General features: G+C 40.8%; 1 protein-coding gene across 1 annotated transcript in view; it reads right to left on the minus strand.

Annotated features, from left to right (window-relative positions):
• Window positions 1-1511: 1511 nt before the first annotated feature.
• Window positions 1512-12750, minus strand: part of Ccdc7 (coiled-coil domain containing 7) — a 28992-nt gene continuing 17753 nt past the window's right edge. The window contains exons 9-12 of the mRNA XM_051168877.1: window positions 8307-8382; window positions 3895-3925; window positions 3438-3527; window positions 1512-1580 (exon numbers count right to left, since the gene is read on the minus strand). Coding sequence (XP_051024834.1) covers window positions 1512-1580; window positions 3438-3527; window positions 3895-3925; window positions 8307-8382 — 266 coding nt within the window. The remainder of the gene's footprint in view (window positions 1581-3437; window positions 3528-3894; window positions 3926-8306; window positions 8383-12750) is intronic.

The raw sequence follows: 12750 nt of genomic DNA on the forward strand, positions 1-12750 counted from the left end.
TAGACCCTAGACAGCAAATACAACAGCCTGTTCTTCTGGAACCTGGCCAACACTTCAGCCTTTCAACCCCCTGTCACCGCCCTACTGTCAGCAGGAAGTTGTTAAGATGATAACTTCATGCCTTATGAAATGGTGTGCTCCAGACAAACAGCTCCAGGTTCCCCCAGCACCCCTCGGTCACTGTCTGCTACAGGACACCCTGAACTTTCAGGACACAGCTTTTCCTTCCTCTTCACCATATCATCTGCACATTTTGTTGCTGTTGCTTTTTTCGCTCTCTTTTCTCCCTTACCTACATTTATATATTTCAACTTACCTTATATAAGAACATTCCAATGTTTCTCATTTTTAATTACAAGAAAAGGGAGGAATGTTAGAATTCTGCTTCAGTCTGCCTACCTGTGATGTTATTACCTACTGGCCATGGGGGCGTGGCCCTGCCCAGTATATAAAAGGACAGACCTACCTCACCTCTCTACCCTCTTATCTCCTTACTTCCTTTCTCTCTTCCTCTCTCTCTCTCTTCTTCTTCTCTCTCTTCCTCTCTCTCTCTCTTCCTCTCTCTCTCTCATTCATACCCATTCTCTCTTTCCTTCTCTCCCCATGCTCATTTAGTAAACCTCATATAATATTTTTAAAATGTAATAGTATCTTTTATTTCAAAAGAGTCAGTTCTTTGCTTTTATCTTGTGTTTGAGGCAAGCTCTCTTGTTTCTTTCACTGTACTGCATACATGACCTGTTCCTGTCTCCTATCTGTGCCATAAAAGCATTGGGATTACAGACAGGAACAACACTGTGTCTTTTATATGGTTTCCAGGGACCAAACTCAGGTTCTCAGACTTATACAGCAAGGACTTTTAAAAAATTTATTTATTTATTTATTTATTCATATTACATCTCAATTGTTATCCCATCCCTTCTATCCTTCCTCCCTCCCACTTTCACCCTATTCCCCTCCTCTATGACTGTGACTGAGGGACACCTCCTCCCACAAACAGCAAGGACTTTTACATGCTGAGCCACCTCCACAGCCCCTCATACATTAAAATAGCCATTAGACCCATTTGGCTTAAGTGATAAACAAATGAGTAACTTTTCTCAAACTTTGAACTTTGTTTAAAGATTTCATTTTGCTTCTCTAACCTCTAACCTGTTCTGCGTCACTCTCCACCTATAATTCTGTAACAGCTCCTTGTCATTTCCCTTTTGTCTTTTCCCAGTCATATCCTTATTATAAACCTATATATTTGTTAATTTTATTTTTTATTTATTTATAATTTTTTGTTTTGTTTTTTGAGGCAGGGTTTCTCTGTGTAGTTTTGGCTATCCTGAACTCACTTTGTAGACCAGGCTGGCCTTGAACTCACAGCGATCTGCCTGCCTCTGCCTCCCAAGTGCTGGGATTAAAGGTGTGTGCCACAATGCCCGGCTGTTTATTTTATTTTTTAAAACTGTGACTAAGTACATTTTTGCCACCTTAGGAAGGAAAAGATCATATATCTTTATGCCTTACCTTTCTGAATCTTTATCTTTTTTCTTTTCTGATTTTGCGGGTTTCTTGCTTGGAAGCTTTGGTTTCTACAATTTTGAACAAGTTAAAATAAGGGTAGCATAAGTTATAAAAGATGCATGGTAAAATATGCTGTTGAGATTTCCCCTTTACCCTGGGAATAACTCTACTGCTTCAGGGGGAAATTATCTGAATAGAAACAAAGAAAAACTAGTGACATACATGTGCTGTTTCTATTTGCACTTTAAAGGGGGATGGGGGCACTTGCACATATATGCAAGTGTAGAGGTCAGAGGTTTTCCTCTATTGCTCTTCATCTTCATTTTTAAGACTGAGTCTCTCATTTAACGTGGGCTTCGCCATTTTAACTAGACTGGCTGGCCAGCAAGCTCCTGGGATCTGGCCATCACTGCTCCCCAGTGCTGGGGATACAGGTGCACCACTGCACCAATCTTCTAATTTGAATTCTGGGGGTCCATGTTCAGGACGCTTGTGCAGAAAGCACACTCACTAATGATCTCTCTCCATCCTCTGTATACACACATATGCACAGAGTAATTTCATACCCTGAAATAATTAATTTCCTCTGACCATTTTACGGCTCTGCTGTGGTGTGAAAGTCACCTCACTGTGCCACACATAGTGCAGAGTCAGCAGCACACGGGGAAATACGTTAGGGTGACAGCATACAGAAATTCCATTCAGTGACACTTTTAACAACTGAAGTGAATGACTCAGAATACAGAAGTGTATTGAAAAGATACAGCCTTTGTCTTGAAAGAAACCTGAAAACCCCTGTGTAGAGGTTGAACCTGAAGTGAAAACAGGTTTACCTGAAACTAGATGTGACTTGTATGAGATTGTTTGTTGAGAACCATTGAGCTGGTTGTGATGGCTTCAATAGGAATGGCCCTCACGGACTCATGTGTTTGAATGCTTGGCCCATAGTGGCGGCACTATTAGGAAGTGTGGCCTTGTTGGAGGAAGTGTGTCACTGTGGGAGTGGGCTTTGAGGTTTCATGCTCAAGCTATGCCCAGTGTGGCACACAGTCGCCTTCTGCTGCCTGGGGATCGATGTAGAACTCTCAGCTCCTTCTCCAGCACCATGTCTGTCTGTATGCTGCCACAATTACCACCATGATGATGATAAATTAAACCTCGGAAAATGTAAGCCAGCCCCAAATAAATGTTTTTATTTATAAGAATTGCTGCAATCATGGTGTCTCATTACAGCAGTAAAACCCTAAATAAGATTCTGTCAAAGCTGCATTCAACTTGTGTTTGTTCCAATAAAATGACACACAGAGAGGAGTGAAATTCAAAACATGCAACACAGTTGGAACAAATTTGCATCTAAAACCATCATATCATTACTGAACACATGTTTTTAAATTTATTATAAGTAATTCACATTACATCCCAATTGTTATCCCCTCACTCATATCTTCCGGCACCCACCCTCCCTCCCTCTTCTGAGCTATTCCCCTCCCCTAGACCTCTGATGGGGGGCTCCACCCCCACCATCTGACCACAGCCTATCAGGTCTCAACAGGATACCCTGCATTCTCGGCCTCTGTGTGCTCACAGGGCCTCCCTGTCAGGGGAAGTGATCAGGTTGCAGGCACCAGAGTTCACATCAGAGGCAGTGCCCACCCTGGCCATCATGGAGAATGAGTTGTCCATCCACTGTATCTGAACAGGGGTCTAGGTTCTCTTGTGCATTGTCCTTGGTTGGTGCATCACTTTGCGCAGGTAATTAGCATAGACATTCAGAACATTAATTTAGGTTTTAAATTCAGAGGTTCTACAAATTATTACTATTAGAAATGTGTCATAAAACAAATAAATGCCACTTTGATTCCTATCTGTGTGATACTAGGCCTTAGTGGGTGCTACATGGTATTTTCATCACGTGTATTACCAACCTCTGTATCTTTCAATTTTCGTATTTCATTTTCCAGCAGGATTTTCTCCAATATTAACACTTGAAAATCAGCTTCCATCTGTTTATATCTCTAAAGAAAAGTGTAATAATTTCAATTAAAACCAAGCATCTCAGGAATGGTTAATACTTAGTTATTCATTTAAGACTAACTTCACGTAAGCATGAAAAAGAATGAGCCACTGGCATTAACTTCTGAGCTACCACTGGGATTGACATATCTAGGTAAGCTGGAGATTCCATCTTAGTGTTTCAGAAGTGTTTCTGAATGTCCATAATGTCTAGAAAGTAAAAATAACATGCAATTACTTCTAGTTCACAAGCTTGGTGAACTGAGTGAATGTTCATCTCTAGTTACAATGAAAGAAAATGGCCATCTCTGGAGTTTCTCCAAAATTCAAAGACAATGTACAATATCAGATTAAAAATGGTATACTTACTGTCTCAATTATACTCTGATCATTTAAAGCTCTGGGGAAAAAAAACATAAGTTACTACACTATATTAAATATATGCATATTTAAAATTTACATTTACAATTTCTTTCTAAAGATTTTTTTAACAGGTGCCCCTGCTTAGTCTCACAGCCTCCCCTGTTCTTTCTGTAGCCAACAGCTAGACTCCTGCCAGGGTCCTCTCTACATGTATCCACCAACAGGACCCTTTGGTCCTCCTTTCCCACATCTCACCATACCCAGACTTGCTATGTCCTCTTCCAGAGTCTAGCCTGATGAGCATTCTCCCTACCCAATAGCTGTTTTTCCACATCCCACTGGGTCTACCCTGGATCCCACAGCCAGCACCCTGGCCCAGTCTGGCCACCCTAACTTGCAGAAGTGACCTCTAGGCTTCTGCAGGGTCCCATATGCCACATCCCAGCCTTGTCTGAATATTACCCCTTGTGCTGTAGTTAAAATCTAGATGTCTGCCAGGACATAGCCTAACCTACATAATCCTCAACACTCTAGCCTGCTAAGTACCTCTGATATCTTTATTCATATCTTTTCTGTAATCTAACAGATTTAGCCTGGGTTCCACAATCAGTGCACCAGCTTAGTCTTGCTTTCCCAGCCTTCACGGCAGAGGAGCTCTAGGCTTGGGCCAGTCTCCTCCCTACCTATTTGCCATACACAGCACATCCAAAGTTTCCACTCAGACTGATATATTTCCATACTTCCAGATTGTAACAGGAAACACATCCTTTATACCAGCCTAATGTCTTTCATTCACCTGACTTCATTGCATCCAAGCTATTTCCAACCTCTAGACTCAATCCACTCTCATATCTTCTCTCCAACGCTCTACAACTCCAACAAAGCTAATAAACAAGTCCATATGCCTAGATCTTGCCGCAGGAATACCCCAAAATTTGAAAGATCGAGTTAGTATTTAAAAAAAAAAAACTCTGCAAGTTCACCAGGCTGTGGTGGTGCCCACCCTTAATTGCAGCACTCAGAGAGACCCTGTCTTGAAAAACAAAGCAAACAAACAAACCCCCCTGCCAGTCCTGTAGAAATTCTTGCTAATGAGAATATTCTAGATCAGGGGTTCTCAACTTACGGGTCATGACCTTTTTGAGGGTTAAATGATCCTTTTATTAAAGTCACCTAAGACTATCAAAAATCATAAATATTTACATTATGATCCATAGCAGTAGAAAAATTACAGTTAAGAAGTAGCAACAAAAATAGTCTTATGGTTGGGAGTCACCACAACATGAGGAACTGTATTAAAGGGTCACAGCATTAGAAAGGTTGAGAACCACTGCTCTAGATAAATGTCAGGATACAGAAATTAAAAGAACAATCATAAGCCTTTTCAAAGAATTTAAGGGTTTAAAGAAGACACAAGGAAACAGTTCAGTGAAACCGAAGAGAAACACTTTAAGGAGAATGAATGCCCGAGTGATGCTCAAGGAAACACAAAAATTATGCTGCTGGAAATGATGAAAACAATTCAAGACTTGAGAACAGAATTTAATCAGGATATAGAAACACCAAAGAGGACATAAGCTGAAATGAAGATTGAATTGAAAAACCTAAAAGCCCAGTGGAAAGCCTTACAAGTAGAATGAATCAAGTAGAATACAGAATATCAGGTCCCAAAGATAAGATCTAGATCAAATAAGCAAGAAACATGAGAAATTAAACAAACAAACAAGAATCTGGAAAGGAACACACAGGAGTGCTGGACACCATAAAAAACAAACAAACAAATGTGATCTTCAAAATATGGTTATAGATGAGGGAAAAGAATCTCAAATTTATAGAAAGAATATATTGTGTATTGTATGAATGTAGCACCTGTCAATAATAAATCTGATGGCCTACATAGCCTAGGTAGAAAATAGGATGTGGAACATCCAGGAAGGGAAGGGAATCTGGGGTAGAGCCAGGCACGCTAGACTCAGCCAGCAAGATGTGAGAAAGATAGGTGCATGGTGCCTGAGCTCAGGTAATCAGCCACATGGCAGAATGTAGATTAGTATAATGGGTTATTTAAGTTATGAGCTAGTTAGAGAAGAGCCTAGCTATATGGCCTGGGTATTTGGAAATAATTATCTTGAGTCTCATGAGTCATTATTCCAGGAACTTAAGGACAGGAGGAAAAACTACCTACAACACAAATCAATGATATAGGCCAGTTCTTCAACAAAAATTATAGAAAAGGTCCCCTAGCTAAGGAAAGTCTTGCTCATAAAAATATAAGAAGCCCTTTGTCAGATGCAGGGTTGGTGAGGATTTTTTCCCAGTCTGTAGGCTGTCGCTTTGTTCTGTTGACAGTGTCTTCTGCCTTACAGAAACTTCTCAGCCTCATGAGGTCCCATTTATTAATTGTTGACCTTAGAGCCTGGCCTGTTGGAGTTCTGTTCAGGAAGTTGTCTCCTGTGCAAAAGAGTTCCAGGCTCTTCCCCACTTTTTCTTCTAACAGATTGTCTCTGGTTTTGTGTTGAAGTCTTTAATTGACTTGGACTTGAGTTTTGTTCATGCTGATGAATATGGATCTACTTACATCTTTCTTCATGTAGACATCCAGTTAGACCAGCACCATGTGTTGAAGATGCTATCATAGCAGCCTTATTTGTAATAGCCAGTTCCAGAAAACAACCTAGATGTCCCTCAGTTGAAGAATAGATAAAGAAATTGTGGTACATTTATACTATGGAATACTACTCAGCTATTAAAAACAAGGAAATCCTGAAATTTGCAGGCAAATGGATGGAACTAGAAATAATCATCCCAAGTGAGTTAACCCAGAAGCAGAAAGATATACATGGCATAAACTCACTTAAATTGGACACTAGCCCACAGAGATGCCCCTGAAAGTCTTCACTTAGCCGGAGATTGGGATAGATACTGGGACTTCCTATTAGGATTCTAGGTGTGAAAGGTAAGGAAGAATGGGGAAATAGAAGGATCCAAAGGGTCCTAGAAACCTACAAAAAGAACATTATGATGGGCAGATCTTGGCCCGGGGGTCCTGCTCAAACTATGGCACCAGCCAAGGACAATATGTGCAGTAAACTTTGAACCCCTACCTAGATCTAGCCAATGGACAGGAGGTTCTTCACAGTTGAGTGGAGAGTGGGGACTGACTTTCACACGAACTCTGGCGTCCCATATTTGACCACCTCCCCTGGATGAGGAGGCCTGGTGGCACTCAGAGGAAGGATAGCAGGCTACCAAGAAGAGACTTGATACCCTATGAGCATATACAGGGGGAGGAAGTCCCCCTCAGTCACAGTCATAGGGGAGGAGAGTAGGGGGAAAGTGGGAGGGGGAGGTATAGGAGGACACAAGGGATGGGATAACAATTGAGATGTAATATGAATAAATTAATAAAATATATATTTAAAAAATAGAAAAAGAAAAAACACATATCAAAGCTGCCCTGGAGATAAGCCCTATGAGGTGTCCTGGGTGTGGCTCCTGCAATTCAGATACCCTTGGTTTAAAATCCCAGAGGTCTGGGAGGTGGGGACTCACTCCCTGTAGCTCCCTGTCCTTGTCTTTCCCTTATCATTAAGCTTAGTAAATTAAAATCTAGCTCTTCGACTCTTGACTGTCTTTATTTTAACCCAGCGCGGTTGGTTACCTGGCCCTTTACAAGCCCGAGGCTCCCTTCCCCTGCTGGAAGGGACACAGACTCCCATTGTCTCAGTCCCTGCTAACTGCAAGGCCACCCTGAACTCCCTCAAACTAGGGGATCTGACCAGAAAGCTCCCTCACTGCCAAGGAGGCCTTCCTAGTGACCGGTTCTCAGGACAGCCTTCCTCAGCTAGCCTCCAGAAGACTGAAGAAAACTCTGTGACTAGATTCTCAGCCCAGCCTCCCTGAGAAAGGAGCTCACACCCTTAGACTCATGGGTTGAATGCTTGGCCCAAAGGGAGGAGCACTATTAGGAGGATTGGCCTTATTGCAGGAAGTGTGCCGCTGTGGCAGTGAGCTTTGAAGTCTACAATACTCAAGCTATGCCTATTGTGGCACACAGTCCCCTTCTGCTGCCTACAGATCAAGATGTAGGACGTTCAGCTTTTTCTGCAGCACCATGTCTGCTGCACACTGCCATGCTTCCACCATGACAGTAACGGACTAAACCTCTGAAGCTGTAAGCCAGCCACAATTAAATGTTTAAAAAGTTGCCATGGTAATGATGTCTCTTCACAGCAATAAAATCCAAACTAAGACACGTACATACATACATACATACATACATACATACATACATACATACATACATCTTAGAGGTCAGCTTTTGATGGTGGCCTCATTTCTTACTTATGTCCCCAATGTTTCTATTCTATGCTCAGTTTCATAAGTAGAAAGTAAGAAATAATTATTTCAAAGCTTACCTCTCTAACATACTTGTCTGATTTTCAAACATTTTAATCATCACATTCATCCGATTAGTCATTGAATAAGGAGTTTCTATTACAAAAAATATAAAGGTAATGTAATGGCTGAAGTTATATGACCATACAGTTCAGTGATATGGATGGGAAAACTAAATGAACATAAAAAGGTGACATAATACTTTCAACCACATTTATCTTATTTTATTTTATCTTATATATCATCTCTGGCTTTCAATAGAAAATAGATATGATACAAGACATACCTAGATGAAAAAAAAAAACACAGTCTGCAGAGATAAGCAATTATCAACACAGGATTTCAAATACAACAGATCTTTTTAAGTTATCAGGCAGGAATTTTAAACAACCAATTAAAAGTATTTGTTGCCTAGGGGAAAACTTGCAACATATAAGAACAGTTGGATAATATAAGCAGAAACTCTAATAATTAAGTAAAAAGAAATGCTAACCCTCTACCACACTACAACAAAGAATGTCTTATGACTGCTACAGGCAGTAAGTAAAAAGTAAATAAAAATAAATAATGCAGGGCTGGAGAGATGGCTCAGCAGCTATGAGCACTGACTGCTCTTCCAGAGGTCCTGAGTTCAGTTCTAAGCAACTACATGGTGGCTCAGAACCATTTATAACGGGATCTGATTCCATCTTCTGATATGTATGAAGATAGAGCACTAATACATAAACTTCATGAATAAATAATTTTTTAAAAAGGTCAGTGGTGGTGAACACCTTTAATCCCAGCACCTGCAGAGACAGGCAGACCTCTGAGAGTTTGAGACTAGCCTGGTCTATAGAGCTAGTTACAGGACAGCCAAGGCTACAGAAAAACACCCTGTCTTGGTAAAAGAAAAAGGAAAAAAATAATGCAGAATAATCACTGTTACTCCTTTGCAATCACTTGCATTGTGCCAATCACACTATGTGTTTTCATCTATGTAGGCTCTTTTTAAAAAAACTTATTGATTCTTTGTGAATTTTCACCATGCCCCCCAGTCCCACTCATCTCTCCATCCATTCATATCAGCCCTCCACCCTCCACCAAAAAAACAAAAAAACAAAAAAACAAACAAAAAAACAAAAAACAAAAAACAAAAAGAGAATAAAAAAAACACCTCACCCAAAACCAAAAAGAAAACAAAACAAAAAGACGTCTTGTAGGAGCTGAAGCATGCTATAACACAGTGCACTCTTTTGTCCACGTGTCTTTACTTGCAGATGTTCATTGCAATGGTTCATTGGTCTGTTTCCAGGCCCCTGACCTCTGATACACTATCAATACTGGATCCTGACTGGGACTCCTCTCAGTTACCCTGTTGTTTCCCTGGGTCATGGAGATCCTGCAACTTTGGATCTGCAGGGCCAGGTGGGCTCTTTTAATAATCATAATAACCAGGTAGTGCTCTATTGTTGTCTAATAAATATATCTACTCTATAGGGCACTGTAGGGATAAAAAATGTGATTTAATACTTGTAATTCTTTAGAAAACAACCTGCATGTTTTTAGGTAATTCTTAAGAATATTTTCCAGACCATTAAAGCAACTTGCTTGAAAAAAGTCAGTGAGCATGAAACTATCATTGGAAACTTCCCAAGTGAGAAGCAAATGAGATAAAAATGTAACTGAGAATCTGGAGACAACTAAGAAAAGATATAATATATGCCCTGTGTGGTAACCAGTAACAAAGGGCAAACAAAAGAGCAATGCAAAGCGATAATGATGACACATTTTCTAAAATTAATGACACATGCCAAATCATGTATCACTTTAAAATGTTTTGTTATCATTCTATTGTTATGCATGATGTGTTTATGGTGTGATTGTGACAGGGTTTGAGTGCAGATAATTAGGCACAACTTTGTACAGTCTGTTTTCCTCCTTCCACTATTGCATGGGTTCCAAGGACTGAACTCAGATCACCAAGCTTATGCAGTAAACACTGCTGAGTCACTTGACTGGCCTGAAGCTGAAAATAACTAAATAAAAACAAAGTCAAAATATTTTCCTAAACATTGTAATAATAGTCAAACCTCAGAAAAGTCAAAGATGAAGAGAGAAAAATCTAAAGAAGTCAAAGGGACCAAAATAACATCCTAACCCCAACCCTGGTTTAAAAAAAAAAAATGAAAACACTAGACTTCTCTCCTCTCATACATGCAGCCAGAAAAACCATCCTTGCATGTGAGAAGTCCCCAGGAACCCAGAGCTGCACTGCAACCCAAAGCTTCAGTGCCACCCTGGATGCCCAGTACTCAAACATAAGAGCAGATAAGTTTACAGCCCAAGGCCCTGGTCCAACTTCTGCTGCATGTGTGATTACATCCAAGAACCTGGCTTCAGGGCCAGTCTGAAAGCATCTGCAATGCAGACGCCAGTGCTTCAGATGAAGCAGGTACATCCTCACTGAGGTTGCTAAGGAAACAGTAGCTCAGAATACAGTAGCATCTGGACCTCACAGTCACAGCTAGCCCTTGCAAACCTAAGGTATAGAACCCAAATCCATGTACAGTCCACAGGTAGCGTGCCTCAATGCTGGTGCTACCATCATTATGATCATTGCCAAGAGCCGTTGTATTGGGGAAGTTCAGAAGCATGTAGGAAGATAGTCTGGTATTTTGCAAGGTCTGTACCATGATGTACGCCCCCCCGAATTGCTTCCAGCCTCTGACACCCCTTCTTTTTGTGCTGCTGCATCTCTCAAAAATCTGGCATGGTGTGAACCATCACTTTCTGGGTATTTACCCACTCTGATTGAACAAACCTCCTATGGGATCTTTATGAAGATTCACTGCTGTTCAGATTAGTTAATTCCTGATAATGGAATTCCTGATTTGATTCAAACAATTTTAGAAGTTAAAAAGTTAAGTAGTAGATAGAAAGTTTGCAGCAGCAATAAATACTTTTGTGGACCTCCAGAAGGCTCACTAGGAGACAGGCTTGAGTCAGCGTTGTGGCTTCAGACAAGCATCACAAATACTGGTATGCACTGTAAATATAGGCAAGTTGGTTTGAATTTCCCATGAACCCAGAATATAATGGGGCTTCCAAGATATGTCTAAATTAAGTACAAACCTTAGTGTCAAAAAATATGAAGTGTTTCATTGTAAGTCTTTATACCTTGTCAGCTTATGGTATAAATCACTGTGATTCCAAATTTACTTTTTATCTTGGAACGTAAGACTAGAAAAAAAATGTTTAGCTTAGTAATGAAATGTGTATGTAGTCACTAGAAATCCTGCCATTGTCACAGTTCAGTCTGCCTCTGCAGAAAGTCCATCTGACTATGAGGTAACTCTTTCTCTGATGTAGAGAGCTTTTCCTCAGGGCATAAGAGGTGTAACCAGAACAATAAAGTTTGCCATTCACCTCATTCATTTTCTCCCTTGAGTGTTTGTGTTTTATCTCTCTCTCTCTCTCTCTCTCTCTCTCTCTCTCTCTCTCTCTCTCTCTCTCTCTCTCTCTCTCTCTCTCTCTCATTTCTTATTCCCTGTAGGTCCGCAAATCAGTTAACAGACTCAGGGCTTCACCATCAGCAGGCATACTTTATTTAGCCTACCAGAGATCTCTGCAAACAGGCCTACACAGTTCAAAGAGCCACCTTTTACAATTCCCTGCAGTTTTTGGCTAGAAGCTGCTTTTCACAGCCCTGAGTGCAGGAAAAAAGGTAGTCAGTTTAAGTTTTCCTCCTCAGTGGTAGAGCAGCCTTTCTAAGCCTCAGAGAGAAAACCCTGTCTCCTCTCCTCTTCCCTGTACTTACTGGCTGCCTCTTTCAGTCTCCAAATTTAAAAGATTTTTTAATTTAGGTGTAGAACACGAAAAAGAAACATCAGTCACTGACTGACCCCCCCCCAAAGAGAGAAAGAGATGTCAGTCACCAGTGTAACTGAGCCTAAATCTCCAAAGCTGGACTTTGACAGATCACCCCGCAAGCTATATTGTGGACCAACAGCTACCCCACTGCTGTAGTTTCCCTTGGGTGAGAAATCATACACACACAGAGACACACACACACACAGAGACACACACACACACACACACACACACACACACACACACACACACGCACGCACACACACGAGAATTCTAACAGCCTTTGCTACCAAAAGCCTCAACAGGTACCCCCTGCAGGTGCCTGCATATGAAGGTCCCTTCCATCGTCACTAGTACCGCAGACTACAGAAAGAGCTTCAAGGACACTGAGCTGTTTTTTGGAGCCAAAATGGGATACATGAGACCCTTTCTTTAAAAAACAAACAAACAAACAAACACACACAAATAAAACAGACAAAAATTCTTGAAAGCATCAACAATGAAGAGGCTTCTTACTACGGTGGTGTGGCTGAGAATGTTCTCACATGTTCATGTGCACACTTGGTCATCAGTTGATGGCAATAATTAGGAAGGATATGGAACCTTTAGGAG

This window comes from Acomys russatus, chromosome 26, assembly GCF_903995435.1.
Source record: "Acomys russatus chromosome 26, mAcoRus1.1, whole genome shotgun sequence".
In the NCBI taxonomy this organism is placed as follows: domain Eukaryota; kingdom Metazoa; phylum Chordata; class Mammalia; order Rodentia; family Muridae; genus Acomys; species Acomys russatus.